At 40.0% G+C, this 15,943-nt stretch overlaps 1 protein-coding gene across 2 annotated transcripts in view; it reads right to left on the bottom strand.

The window, feature by feature from the left end:
* Positions 1-13,341, bottom strand: part of trpc7b (transient receptor potential cation channel, subfamily C, member 7b) — a 52,819-nt gene extending 39,478 nt beyond the window's left edge. For both annotated transcript variants that reach the window (XM_086085551.1, XM_086085552.1), the window contains exons 1-2: positions 12,725-13,341; positions 4,490-5,252 (exon numbers count right to left, since the gene is read on the bottom strand). In XM_086085551.1, the coding sequence (XP_085941677.1) occupies positions 4,490-5,252; positions 12,725-13,209 (1,248 nt within the window). In that variant the 5' untranslated portion in view covers positions 13,210-13,341. The remainder of the gene's footprint in view (positions 1-4,489; positions 5,253-12,724) is intronic.
* Between the last annotated feature and the right edge of the window lie 2,602 nt (positions 13,342-15,943).

Here is a 15,943-nt window from a genome sequence, read left to right as displayed (position 1 = left end):
AAATGTACCTAGTGAAAAATACATAAACTCTCTCTTTATTATTGCCCATTTCCTGTCTTGGTGGCCATCTGCTTTTTTCATGACAATCACACCATGTTTTTGTGGTTCAACCAATGAAAATAATACTGTACGGTATGTTGTATGTGGAGCCTCAAAACTCAATACAGAATCACAGTTTTCCTTGAATTGCGTCGGGCAATTGAGGTACGAAGAGTTCCTGACTCATTTTTTGGTGACTTAAGTCACTCACTGAGTCCGTGTCGGTCGGGCCTATGTAACTCGCAATTACATCGGTGAACAAATGATATATAGCGGGTGAGTACCATTTTAGCCTCACCCCTAAAACTCAGGAACACTGAATTTATGTAAATAGGGCTGGGCGATAAATGGCGATAGACACGTGATCAATATCAATAGAATAATACATTACATAAAATGTTCGATACAATGTGGCAGAAAACCATGCCACAAAGCATTCAAGGCTACAGAGGCTTTAAGGAACGTTAGGGTCCTTCATCTTTCTTTCAGTAGTGTGGCAATAGTGTTTATAAAGGAGGCAGTAGCCGGAAAGAGAACTGAGACCACCCTCAGCCGCTCGACCAATCACGGCCCAGCTAAGTACATCAAATGCCAGAACATCATCAAACTGACTCGTTACTTTTCATGAGTGGCGAGGCATTAGCCACTAGTTGCTGAGATTCCTTTGGGAGCATGGCTCCATCCTTGTTTTTTTTCCTCCCAGCATCTTCCTTTATCTAAGATCTCGGAGCGCAACTACAGGCCTTTACGTCTGTCTCCCTTTGTTGGTCATTGTTTTTCATTTTTCTTGGACGGTTTGTCAGTTGTGTTGCTCTGTACTACTCCATGTGCAGTGGCATTAAAGATTCATTCATTCATTCAAAATTTGGATCAGAGTTACACAATATGGAGATGTCACATATGACAGACAATCAAAATGCACATAAGCTTTCACACACGCTAAAAATACATTTTTGGGTTTTAAGCAAGCGGGACGCAGCCCCGCCAAGCCATGTAATACGGTGTAAAGGTCACATCATCATATTTGATAGTTATTTTTTCAAATGCCAACTTGATATTTCTACTGTTTAAAAATTACTGGACTTGGTAACGGGTTTGTGTCATGATGCAGCTCTTCTGACAACCTCAAATTTGTTCTGGTTTCTATGTTTACAAAGTACTTGACACGTTACACATATTTTGAAATAATGTGTTAGACAAGTTTGTATTTTGATTTGCATGCTTGATGTGAAGGGATATTCATTGTAATTGGTGACAAAATACTTATTGACCATTTGTTCACTTGACTTTTTTTTTTCTAGTTGTGTTGACCGTTGACCTCTTATTAAAGGGGAAGTCAAGGTTAAATTATTTTGGACAATATTATGTTATATATGTCACTAGTCTAAACATGACATTCTGATTATTAATATTTCATCTCTGGAATATGAGTTATGCAGTAAAATCCAACCGTTTTTATCCCTCTCAGGGGGCGACCATTTTGCCACTTGCTGTTGACTGAAGATGACATCACAGTTGCTCAGAGCTCAGGCAACGACCAATCACAGCCCACTTGTTTTCTGAAGTTGAGCTGTGATTGGTTGTTACTTGAAATCTGACAAACTGTGATGTCATTTTTACTTGACAGCATGTGGCAAAATGGCCGCCTTCTGATATTGATAAGAACTGCTGGATATTGCTGCTTAACTCATATTCCACGACCACAATATTAACCAGAATGCCATATTTAGTCTAGTGGGGCTGCATAGAACATTGACGTTCCCTTTAAAGGTTAAATATTACATTTTCAAATAAAATTGCCTATACATTATTGAGCCTCTCTTTTTTGTACGGGTCCTGATTTTGAATAGGATTTTTTTTTTTTAGTAATTATCGAGATCGACTTATATGAAATACTTCTATCGTGATACCCATCCATAGGTTAAAAACAGTACAATGCTATATCTTTATCACAACTGACTATTCTGTCCACATGTTTTCAGCAATTATCTTCGAATACAAGTAACGTATTTAGCAGCAAATCTCCAAATTCTCTTTACATGGTATCTGAGCTGAATAACTTCACCTTCATTTGCCCCTCATACTCACTCTTGTAATGATTGAGAGGTTGAGACTCTGCATGTGTCTATGGGTTCTTATGAGAAATTGATGTGCTGCCTTGAAAAGTGTGTTGTAGGGAGATAAATATTCTGCTGCCAGGGAAGTCCTGATGCATGTTTTCATAAACTGCTCTCATCCCTGTGTTGTGACAGCTTGTACGTGTGTGCTGATTACACTTGTCTTTGTGCACACAGGATTAAACCCTCCCTTATGTGTGGGCAAATGTCACATAAAACATCATAACTCTGTGCTTTTAATCAACATGTTGACAATGAGGACGAGTCTGAATCATATGATTAATAACAACCATGTCAAAAGCCAGAAAAGGACACAATCTGTGAGTGATGAAATGAAGTGTCAGACGCAGGGAAATTATTTGTTTCCCTTGGTAATGGTTGTTTGTTTGTTTTATCAGTCAGAACACTTCCCCCCATGTATTGAATGAAGACAGCGTGCATGACTCCACGCTCACCCTGTTCTCATCATTTGATGCTGCTCATGTTTGCAATCTTGGTGCACAAGGCTGTTAGCTCCTCAACTCCTAAACTGCCCGCTTGGTCCCACATTGGACCCTTCAACACCTGCCCACCCTTCAGTGCCATACTAATGGGCCCCTTCTCCCACATATTAGGATATTGTACCATTGCGAGATGACGACAGAGAAAAGATTTGGAGAAAAAGAGCCAGCCATGGAAGACAAGCTGGTGATAATGAAATGGTAATGAGACAGATGAGTGCCAACACAACTCTGTTCCCTCAGGTGTGCCCTTCTCATTAACTTGTCTGGAGACAGGGAGCACAGCGAGTGGAGGGGCTGGATGACAAACAAGATTGGGCAGAGAGACGGAAGAGTGGATGAATGAGGTGAGGGACAAATTAAAAGAGAAAAAGCACACGGGCAGATAAGGGACGAGACGATTCATCAGCGAAATTGAAATGGTTATCAGATCATTGTTATCTGATGTGATGATTTAGACTGTAAATATAATGTTGAGTGTAATCAACTGGAACTATACAATGTGAACAAACATATTGTTCACTGGAGGTGAAAATGGAAAAATACGTGGAGTTGGCCTCTTCTTTACTGTTATGATAGCTTTCTCTCATCTGGGAATTCCTTTATGGCTCTTGAATTGTGCACTGTGCGCAGAGTCATTGTGGAACAGAAATTCAGCAGACTTTAGAGCAGGGATGGGGCAACTTAAATGATGGAGGGGGCCACATTTTACATCAGTGCTACTGGGGGACCACATAAGGGACTTCCTAACCAGATTATAATGTGCCATTTTAAATATGGACAATATACGTGCCAGCCTGTAAATAGAGAGGGGTTAAACCACAAACATTCTAAAAAACAAAAAAAAACGTACAAAAATATAATAATAAAATAATAATAATTAATTAAAGATAACTAATTAATTGAAAAACATCCATCCATCCATCCATTTTCTGTACCGCTTGTCCTCACAAGGGTCGCGGGGGTTGCTGGAGCCTATCCCAGCTGGCTTCGGGCAGTAGGCGGGGTACACCCTGAACTGGTTGCCAGCCAATCACAGTAATTGAAAAACATTTCAAACAAATCTGCAAATAGGTGAATCTGCAGGTGCTGAACTGAGCATAAGTTGGGGTGCACTGTAGCAATATAGTTAGTATAGTTATAATTTTTTATAATTTTTTCTTTTCTTTCTTTTTTGTTTACCACTCAGAGTGTGGGTCACCACATTCCCATCGCTGCAATGGAGAATCGAGTTGGACAGGGATGTTTGATACCATTTTTTTCCAGACCGATACCAATACGAGTACTCAACACTTAAGTAGTCACCAATACCAAGTACCGATACCACTAGTACTTTTGATACAAGATTTCCCACAAAAATCAACGACATCACATTTTGTTCTAATACCTTGAAATAAAATTGGGCTTCGGCTTGATACATCAGTATAATTTATATATAATAATTTTATTTCAAGGTATCAACCTGGTATACTTACCCATCCCCAGAATTGGACAGGAAGTCTAGCACAAACTCATTGGAAAATTATGTCCCCCAACTAAAAACTCAAACCAAAATTAATTTTATTCTTTAAAAAAGTGAACAAAGGGAGACTAAAGAATGACAGAAAATGCTAAACAATAGTTAATGACTTACCACGAATAGGAAATACTAAAATAAGATAGGTATAGCCAAGCAAAAGTGCCTTTATAATTGGGGCGAAAACAACCACATTATCAGCTAAAGTTAGAGGACACTGCATAAACTATGAACATCTATCTGGCCTTTGTTGATGTGATTTTATTTTGAAAATAAGATGGCTACACTGACCAACAACTTAAATGAAATGGCCGTACCTTGAACTCTGTCTCGATGTTGGCAAGTCTGGCCAGTTCATTGCTGAGCTCCAGGGCGGTCAACACTGGATCTTCGCTGCTGAGTGACAGGTAAGCTGCACTGGCCAGGCCCTTGTACGCATTCATCCTTGAACGTGAATGGCTGAACGAGTCTTTCTTCTGTTTTTCCATACACTCTATGCACTTGCAGAAGTAGTCATGAGGCCTCTCGATGCGAGCCCCTTTGGTCAAGAGAATGTGGACTATCTCATACTCTTGACAGTGAGCGGCCAGGATGATAGGCGTGACATCATGCGAGAAACGTGTTCCATCCTCATCGTAAGCGTAGAAGTCGTCATCACGCATCTCCTGCTCCTGGGGACTCAAAGTCAGGCGGAGACCCCCGCCAAAGGCAGGGTGGCCGAGGATGGCTTCCACGATGCGAACGTAACCTTTGGAAATAGCCAAAAGGAGGCCGTCTCCGATCCTAGCCAAGCCATCCTTCTTCAGGAGCAGCTCAGTCACCTCAAGATGCTCATTTCCTACCGCCAGCTGCAATGCATTCTGGCCCATGTAGTCCACAGAATTAAAGTTGAGGGTTATGGAGTCTTCCAGCATTTTACGCACAACAGGAATATTCCCATACTCAGCAGCATCTAGAAAACGCTCCTCTTCTGCAGTGAGAGCCGAACCACGCTCATTGAACATGTAGGCTGGGCCGCGGACTGCCTGGCGACGCCCTTTCTCCCTCAGCGTGGTGTGCCGGCGGTGCATAGCCTCCAACCTGTAGAAATAGGAGGAAATGCTGAGGAACAATTAAGTTAATACAGCTAATAATAGCAAGGTGATAAAGCAAGGAAGCAAGACGAAAAGGCAGCATCATTAAATGCACCACACTTGATGCTTTAAAAAGGGTACAAAGTAATTACCAACTCCTAAATTGATGTGCTTTTTTGGCAGGGATTGGTCAAACTTAATTAACAGTGTTTAACATGGATCTTTCCCCTGGCACAAAAGAAAGCATCCACAATGCATGGGCTCGTTGAACCACAACCAGGGTCAAAGCTCATCAAAAGGTCATTCCAGGTCAATGGCTATTAGGAAGAGATGAAGCCATCACCTTAATTGTCTCTGGCATCCATCCATTTCATACAGCTGAGCCTGTTCAGGGTCACGAGTGAGCTGAAGCCTATTACAACTGAATTTTGGGCAAAAGGTGGACTACTCCTTGAAATGGTCGCCAGTCAGTCGTAACACATTTGTGCCTTCTACTCGTACAAAAAAGATCTTTGCTGTGGCCAAACACTTTGACCGAGATAGTGACAAAAGTCATGAAGTTCCATGTGAGGCTTATAAAAAAAAATGCAGCCAGGGATGAAACTTTCATTTTTCAAGTTGATATATGGTCCAATTTACAAATCGTCACAAGAATGTGACCGCAGCGACTGTACACAGGGAAAGAAATGAAAAATGTTCAAAGCATCGTGGTACAAAAGTGCTATGCCATTCCTGCTTTGAAATAACTGTGTATAATGGGGGGTAGTGACCTGCTACAAACAGTTAATGAACTCCATAGTATGATAGAAAGGGATTGGCTACGACCTCTTTGCTCCATGGACACAATGTGGTATGTACTAGGTACTAGTGATGCACCGAATATTCGGCTACCGAAAATGTTCGGCCGAAAAAAGCCAAAATTTGCATTTTCGTCATTTGGCCGAAATAAAATTCAAGCCGAAAGAATATGTTGTGGTGACGCAAGCAAAATTTTTTTTAAATAACACAGCTGCAAGCAAGTGTCTGTTTGAATTAAACACCAAACACGGGAGTGAGTGACTGCCTTGCCTTGTTTGTGGGTACCAGCAGCTTCATTGTGCACACCGCAAAAGGAGAGGGTCGCTTGGTAAACTATGTCGAAAAAGAGAGCGCTGCCGAGTACTGCACTACAGGTGAGACACTCTTTCTCCTGCAGCGCCTTCCTTTTTTTCTTTGATGAGAGCCCTTCAAACGCTTCCACTTTTTCACTTGCATTCTGGTGGCCGTGTTAAATACTTTAGCTAATGTTAGCATTATTGCTGAAACAGTTTTAAACAAGTAAACACTTACCACTATCTCCGGGTGAATACAGATCTGTACAGGACGGCGTGTGTGACTTTGCAGTCCGTTCCCAGAGCCGATTGGCTGGTGCGAAGAAACTTAATTTATTTTTAAACATTGGTGATACGTGAATGTGCCGATTTTAAGTGTGCCGCACCGTGTCTTGCTCCAAATAGCCTACAAATGCGTCATCCGCACCGCACGCATCCGTGCCCGCCGGTGCGAAGTACTGTACATAGACTATAAATTGCAATTGCACCGCCAGAAAATGCTCAGTTGCTCACCTCGCGTTTGGTGTTTAATGTACCATTCGCCAACATGTCTCTGATGTCTGTGGTGTGGACGCATTTCAATTTATATTGTGCTTTGTTAAAATGCCCGTGTTAATAGGCCTACATATTTAATAATAATATCATAATTTTAATTAATTATAAGAAATGCAATGATAATTAAAAATGTGCATAATTTATTTTCGGCGTTTCGGTTTTCGGCCAAGCATTTCTCATTTTCGGTTTTCGGTTACGGCCCAAAAAATTCATTTCGGTGCATCCCTACTTGGTACAAACGGGGAAAGCTTGCTAGCTTTTTTCACATTGTCAGGTTAGTTTTGGCACTTCGGGCACATTTCTATAATGATCACTTCCTTTCATTCACCTGTTCATATTCTGCTTTTATTGAAGAAGGTGAAAGTGAGCAAATGTCAGAAAGAAAATTTGCTTTCTAATTTTAATGACTGAATGGACACAGCAACAACAGGTGGAACATGTTGTAATGTTTTGGCTCTTAGGGACTTTCAAACAAGGTGGAAGTGTGAAGATGATGGGCTCATCAGTTAAGTTCATAGTTGCACATTTGGAACGGCACTTTGACTCATTTCCTGCTCTCTCTTACACGGAAATACATAAATACTATGAATGTGACCTTATTAGAACATTACAAGAACTAGCAAAACAGTGAATCATTTTATACTACAACATGCACAGCATGCTCAAGAGAATAAGAATGGAAAGGATGTCCTACTCCTTGCCATCCCTTATGTTAGTTTTCATCATTCTCTTTCCCAATTGAGGTGACTGTGATTCAATTTGAATTACAAAAAGAGTGACTCTGACAGTTGTGTGTGTGCTATAAAATAGATTAAAATAATGTGTTTACAGAGATTGTGCTTTCTTGCCACAGAGTGATCAGCAGTTTTGAGCAACCCGCTGATATATTGTGAATAACATCTTCAAGACCTCTCTGAGGTTTGCAGCTCTATTGTTACATGGCATTATAATTAATACCTTTAAGATGCATGGTCTCTGACAATGAATTTAAAGGTCCCATAGTATGAAAATGCACTTTAGTGGGGTTTTCTATCAGTAATATGCATCGCCAGCCTGTCTACAATCCAACCAGGTATGAAAAAAATGCGTCTGCGACTTCTTTAGCTTTCTCCTCCATTCTAAAATGTGTGCTTCAAATGGGCAGATTAAACTTCCGTGATTTAGTGACGTCAAAAAGACACAGAAGTGCACTCGAGCCATCCCCCTCGGGTTAGTGACACCACCTCTGGTAAAGGTTTGTCAGGCCCACTGAAATTTGAGAAGCTGGCTGCTCCTTTCTTTTTCTCTCGCTGCTCGCAAATGGTCCGTGGAGAGGGGAAACAATGATCAGGAAAAAATGGTTGCTTCCTTCGTCCCAAGTCTTTGAGAAGACAGTGGATTAATTTTATTTTTGAAGGACGCGTACCGACATCATTTCTCAAAGGACTGTTTTGTTAGCAAAAGCCTGTTCAGAGCTGGATTTGCAACACGTTTAAACATAATGGATCGTTCCCAAAAGTGTGACACGACTGCAAACGGGAAAGATGTAAGTTTAACATTTTTGATTTAGCCTTTCTTCCTATCCTTTCTAATAAGAGATGTGCACCTTCTACCATATTACTAGTGTATTTTTAGTGCCTAAAGTGGGAGCTACATTTGTCGTGTGAAAGTTGTTTGGTTACAAGAGGTCAGATATGATAAAGCAGACGGTGGTTGGATAATATAAAGCGGTTGCGTATTGTTTTGTCAAGATACAATCCGCGGTGGTTAATTTGCCTGGCAACCCAAGACTGGCAACTCGCCACCTAGTTGACATGACTTTGTGATGCTAACTGGCCGCTAAGCTGTTTCGACTAGACGGCTTGCACGTTGTGACACGCAGTGGCCTAAATATGTACATTTGTGCTATTCATAACTGCTTGTAAAGTTCTACAAGCATTCAAAATAGTTCTCAAATGTGTAAAAGACATGTCTGTATTTTTCTTTTCTTCTGCTCCCATGGCCAGTCCGTTTCCATTCACAACATTAGCACATGGCTACCATGACTGAAATCACTGCCCCTTCGAGAGAGAAGGGTATGGGCAAGGCGTGGCTTGGTGCAGCTATTTACATAAAAGTGACACACCCCTAAAAACAGGCTGTTTTGAACACAGCAAAAATATTAGATTAAAAGTCAATTTTGATGAATGCGTGTCACAGACATGTCTTTTACACATTTGAGAACTATTTTAGTATGTTGAAAAGTTGAATAATATGAGACCTTTAAGTGTGTGTGTTTGTTTGAGATATTACAGCTATTGAATATGTTACTCCTTAAAGAAGACTATCAGTTCCACTTGGAAACATTATCAATCATTGTCAGTGTGTACATCTGAGCTGATTACTATGAGTACAAATGTTTCCTTCTCTTCGCTGAGGCTGGACAGACCCGACTGAAGCTGGAATTGCAAACCGAGGCATCCAGGTGCCAAGACTTGAACGTCAAGTCGATGTACTGTGAAGAGAGGTTCAACATTTAATCTGTCCTTTTACCATGCATGTCACCCCTGCCTCCATGTCATGGCCAGCGGTATTATAGATTGATTTTGCACACTGTAGAATGGCCACTTCCTGCTGGTTTGGTTCCAGGTGCTAGAAATACAATAAATATACTAAGATAGCCACACCAAGCCGATGATAACTCATCAAAATGATTTAATTTACCATATGTGCTGATCTTTTTCTGATTTTCTAAGTGGATAAGAAATCAACACAGCAGATATAAAAGGTCTACACACCCCTATTCAAATGTTAGCTTTTTCTGATGTAACAAAGGGATGAAAATGAATCATTTAAAAAAAAAATCCACCAATAATGTGAATAGATTGACTTTTAGTTAGGATGTGGCTGTGTTTACAATTAACCAATCACATTCAAACTCATGTAACGAGGGAGTCAGCACACACCTACCACCCTATAAAGTGCAGTTGATTAACACCAAATATAGTTCAGATGTTCTAGTAGGCTTTTTCTAACTCTAAAGATTTTCTGACTGATACTTTAAACTGTTCATATTTCCAGTTAGACCATAATACAGTTTCCCCAAATGTGTTTGGTTGATTTAGTTATGGTTGAACTTTTTAGACATTATTCTAAAAGCTATGTTTGAATCATGGTCATGGCAGCATCGGGCTTTCAGTCTGTTTTTCTTCAGCTGGAACTGGGGCCTTATACAAGGTAAAAGGAATTATGAAACGTTTGAAACAGCAGTTTAAAGCAGTTAAAGCAAAAGCTTCAGGCTCCCGCTAGAAAGCATAAATAAATAAATAAATCAGAAAAAAAGGCTACTAGAACATCTGAACTTTATTTGGTGTTAATCAAATACACTTTACAAGGTGCCAATGGAATATGATTGGTGAATTCTCAACATCACCACATCCCAGTTATAAATATAAGGGGTTGTGCACACTCATGCAACCACATCATATCAGTTAATTTTTACTTTCCCTCTGGATTTTTATTTTTTAATTGTTTTAAATTGAGTTGTACAGATTATATCATATTGATGGTGGAATTTTGAAATAAGTTTAAAAACCTGACATTTGAACAGGGGTGTGCAGACTTTTTATATCCTCTGTACAAGGGCTCGGCTCCATTAAGTAAAGGAGAAAGGTCAGGCAATTTCAATCAAATAATTTCTGACAAGAAATGGCATGGCTTTGAAAATACAGAATCTTTTTTTTCTTCTTCTTTACGCTTTTCTTTTTGCTTTACTATACACCAGATGACAATCAAGTCATTTCTACTCCATTAAAGCAACTGAAAAGATTAACCGATTTGCATTAAACTTTAGAAAAAAAGACAGAGGTGCAATCATGTTTGAAATTATATTTTTGAGGATAGACTGTTGAAAGAAGTGCCCAGCACACTTGCATACAGACATTGCTCATTTTAAGGATCAAAGCTATGTTGCCCATCATGTTTCCCCCATAATGAGAAACAGGCATGTTCATCACACAGCCTACTCATTTTGAGCATCCCCATCCATCTCCTTTCAAGGCGAACGCTGGCGTATCAAAGCTGCAGACAGGAGACGATCAAAGAGCCAGCAGTGTGACCTGCCACTCACAATATCTGATTGTCCTCCCTGAGCCGCCTGGGCAGCATAAACACCCATTAAAGAGTCGCAATTCATTTTCCCATTTGTCTCAGCATGTGGATGCACTGCACTGAGCCTATTGTTGATTTTCACAGTGAATGGGTTAAGCATATAGGAGAAGGAGAATAGACCCAATTCCTGTTGACGCTCAGTTTGAGGATTCATGCTGTGGAATCAATCAGAGGTTGTGTGAGTCAATGCAAGGATTGGACAAAATAACAAAAGCTAAAGACACAAATTCAATTGAACCCCCGTAGGGTCCACTTCTATACATGCCTTCTGTACATAACGTGAATGCACCTCATTACATGTTTATGCTAGGTAAGTGGAGGAAAGGTCATAGAATGTACGACACAATATCTGAAAGACAAAACCCAGCAAATAAAAAGAGGCAGAGAGATCCACTTAACAGAAACTCGTACTGTTCAAAAAAGGGTCAACTAGAGCAGCAGGTTGGATAAGTACTTTTGATTCAAGAAGCGCCACTCTATTGATGAAATTACTGGTGTACAGAACCATCAATGGAGCAGTGAAGATCTTTATTGCTTTACTTCTCTTGAAGCTCCTCTAGGAAGTGCTTATTAAATTGTTGTGATAACATTTATACAGAAATAAAACATACAAGTACAGGCCAAAGCACCGTCACAATCTAATTTTAGTGACAGTCAAGTTTGTTGTTGTTGTCATGTGCTGTATATTTTGCATATATAATATTTGCTCATCCGATCGGAAAATGTTGATCAATGTAGTTGGAGGCGGAGCAATGGTGTAAAACTGCATTTGGTCATATTGATGTTATCCAAATACGAGAAACACCTTTCCCTATATGATTGCGTATTTTATCTTTTTTTAATTATATAGCTAAGTTTATTCATGACCAGTTAGGATAGCACCTACCACGGCTATAGCATGTACTCTTGAGCAAAAAGTCTAACATTACAGCATTGATTGGAAAATGTGTTACTGAAAGTAGAATACAAGACCTAGCCCACCTGCAAATACCGCACATAAATAACGCTCCACTAAAGCGATTGCAATTGCTGATTGTAATAGCTTAACCTATAAATATACTGCAAATTATTAGCCAAAAATGTATAAGAGGCTTATAGCATTTCAAACGCTCACATACGTGCAGATGGTGTTTCGCCATGAAAATGAATAATAATAATAATTGTAATAAAAATTCTGTCTTAAAAAGAAACGAATAAGTGGAGGTTTTCCATGAATATTGTTAGATAAGTTCATTATAAAAAAATAATAAATAAATAAATACATAAATAAATAAATTGTGATTGCCAAACCTGGAATATATGGGGGGGGGGGGGGTCCTATGTACTAAATGTAAATTAGTATTCACATAATATTTAACTTTATGTATTTAATTGTAATTATGTTTTTCAGGTACCTGTGTATTAAGTTTGAGCAAGAAATATATGACAACTTTCTCATAAAAAGTGTAGGCTATCGTTGATGGTACAAATGGATGAATCAAATGATGAGAGTTTATCAAATTTTTTCTACAAACACTAACAAAAAATTTACATTAATTGACCCTTTAAAAAAATATTGGTGGCTAAATTGTTCTCCAATTGTGGCATGAGCTTAATTTGTCCTACTTATAATGAATTGAACTAAGTCTAACTGTTTAGTCTTTTGTCGGTTCATTGGATTTTCAAACCAGAAACAACAAACAAAAAGTGAATTACAAAAACTCACGATTGTCGAGAGTCTGAGTTCAGCTCGTTTTTCGTGTGCTCAATGGCCTGGTGGTTCCCACAGTCCGGGGGCTCCGTGACTCGTTGGGCTCTCTGTCCGCGGTGCTGAAGGTTCCCATCGTTCCCGGGGCCGCTTCCTTTCCAGGGGGGCAGCGGCTCGCCGAAGTGCTCGCACACCACGTCGAGGTGCGCGTACTGGCGCGGAGAGTCCCCGGTGCGGTTGCGCAACTTTGGCGGCGTGAGGTGAGAGGAGTCCTCCGGGTCTCGGTTCTCCGGGGACGAGTGTAGGCAGTCCGATGAGGCCAGGTAAGGCGGATCCGTGTCCTCCAGGAGCGGAGAAGCCGAGGAGAAGAGGTCCAGGGGCCGCCGACAGGAAGGTGATCCTCGGGGGAGACACACAGGCGGAGAGGGAGACTCGGAACGACGGGCTTTCTTTCCGCCATCGCTTTCTTCCCCGTCGTCAGACATTGGCAGAGTTGTGGACATGGAAATACTTTTCCCCTCCTCCCCCAGCCAAAAAAAGACAAAAATGAAAGGTCGTAGTTCATGTGACGGACATTGCGCAGCCTGTATTATAAAGTTTCACCCGCACAAGTTGTATCCACGCTGCCTGGAGTAGGCAGCTCTCTTACGTGAACGAGCACGCGCGCGACAGCAAGAGCGCGCGCTCGAGGCGCCAGTCCATGCTAAAATGGAAGACACTAATCAAAAGTGACATCTGCAGCCATTATAATTTATCTGGGCTGGCAGGAGTACCCAAAAAACAAACAGACAAACAAAAAACAAATAGCGATTCAATATCATTTTCAATATGAGTTCACTTCTCTGGTCTATGTTATATATATTTTTTAATCATTATGTCCAAGAAGTCAAAATTATTGAATTTGTGTACAGTATTTCCTGAATGTACTCAAACGGGGAAAAAAAAAAGGCAGTGACGTCACTAGGGGTGGGGAATCTTTGGCCATTTCATGATTCAATTACGATTATGATTCAGGGGCTACGATTTTATTATGAAACGATTATTGATCCATTTTGAATTTATGTATCTTGATGCACTTTTTTACAACACACATTTCTATTCATCTCACTAAGTATTAATCACTTGGTGCAATGGATAAAAAACAACAACTCACGGTTCAGATCAGATCACGCATTTGAATCACGGATCAGATCATTTTTGGGATCGGCAAAAAAAAAAGAAGATAAACAGAACTTTGTCTTCCTTTTATTTTATAAAACATTTGTTCCCATTAAATAACAAGATTCAACTCAAATTGTCAAATATGTCAATTGAGAATGTAGGAACACAAGCCATATTTGACATTTTGAGATGAATATTTTTATTTATTTAATATGAATAAATGTTTTATAAAGAAAATGAGGATGGAAATGATTCTAATTATCTTTTCTTTCTTTCTTTTTTTTAAGAAAGAAAAATACCTCAAACTGCACTTTAAGAGTGAATGAAAAACTAGCCTATGTTCACATCATTAAAAGAGGAAAATAAATAAAACAAAGCCACAGTTGTCGGACTACCGGTTCTTTAAAAGCAGCCAGCTGTGCACTCACTGCTAGCAGCTACCGACTAACCGCTAACACCGGAGACTAATTACACAATGATGGCGTAATAAACTAGAGGTTTCTTAGTGCCCTAAATTAGCGATTAATATGATATCAGGAGGGCGGCGTGTTGATACTGGTATGGGATGGCAATGAAAAACTACAGTAAGGCAAGCCGAAATGTGTAGAAGACAAGTCAAGCGTGCAGTCAGCCGGTCACACCATCATGCTGGCCAACTTCAAAATAAAAGTAATCTTAGTCTATTGCATGGCATCAGCGTATTCTGTCTTGAGCATTATTTTGAAGTTAGTGGTTGTTCAGGGGGCATGTTTACGTTACTGAATGTTTTGTAGCTTTCTTGACAAGTCACAACTTTCTGTTACCAAAATGCTCCCATACATGCTACCTTACATGATTGAAAAGTTTTTTTTTGTCTGCCATCATAGTGAATGTGGACTGATCTTGTTGCCGTCACGTGAACGTGCTTTTAAATTAGAAGCAGCTTTTTAGATCTCACGGCGAGGTTGGCATCATCCATGTTTGTTTTTGTCTGCGCGGCTTGCCGCACGCTGCGTGTGACGTGTGTGCTTCCCAAAGTGTCCCAGAAATGACGGTACAGCGCGTCCGAGTTCCGCAATATTTTGAACCTTCTGCATACCTTTATTAACATATTTTAACAATCAGAATGTGGACGTTTGTGGCTTGATTCAGACTCGTCCATGTCTGAATCGCGATGCATCTAAGAATCGGAAATTTCCCTCACCCCTAGACGTCACATCCATATTGAGTTTCAATGTAACAAATTTTAGTAAAAAATTACGGTAAATAATTAAAGCATTTTCTTGTATTTTAATTTCACATTATTTAACAGTATACTGTAATGCATTATAGGTAAATCAAAGTGCATAATAGGAAAAAAAAAAGTACAGTAATTTGTTGTATAATTAGCAGTAAAATATTGTAAATTTTATAACAACTATGTTTTGGCACATATATATGTGGATTACAGTAAATACTGTAAAGATTGTCGGGTTTTGGCGGGCATCTCTATAGGAGAAGAAGCAAATAGCGGACCCACATTTGGTGAGTAATAATTTTGCGCAAGGGCAGTCTACATCGTCTTCGTATCGCATTTCTCCGATAAACAGGCAACATTACATCTAACATTCATTTATGCACTCGGCTGCAGAACGAGGATTGATTTTACAACGAGAGCGGCACGGTGGCTGGCTGGTTAGCATATCCGCCTAGCACGTTCTACTGTCAATTCGTTACAGTGTATTTTTGTAGATAGGCAAAAATGGCACATCTTCATTTTGGTGCGAGGCAAGTAGATATAGCGTGAATTTAGTAGATTGTGATACACCTCCAGAGGTGTTCTGGCGTATTCTATTGCACACCCCCGGCGCATTTGGTGAACAAAGGAAGACTCGATTTTAGACTAGCTTAAAGCAGGTCTAAGTTGTGGTATAGGTGGTGTAAAGGGATTTTGGTGGATGCGGACGGCAGCTGACTTTCAGAAACTCCAGAATGCAACACTGATCAATGCCGTGATAGGCATTAGGCGTGGCTCTATTTTTGTCTATATGAAGCATGTCGACTTTTGCGCTTGAACTTGTCATTTGTGTGTTACATGCAATATTTAGTTTTACTGAT

The sequence above is a fragment of the Leptonotus elevatus genome, chromosome 9, assembly GCF_054856555.1.
Source record: "Leptonotus elevatus isolate MCC_2025b chromosome 9, RoL_Lele_1.0, whole genome shotgun sequence".
In the NCBI taxonomy this organism is placed as follows: Eukaryota; Metazoa; Chordata; class Actinopteri; order Syngnathiformes; family Syngnathidae; genus Leptonotus; species Leptonotus elevatus.
The sequence above is the reverse complement of the archived record's forward strand: the minus strand, read 5'-3'. Positions and strand labels throughout refer to the sequence as shown.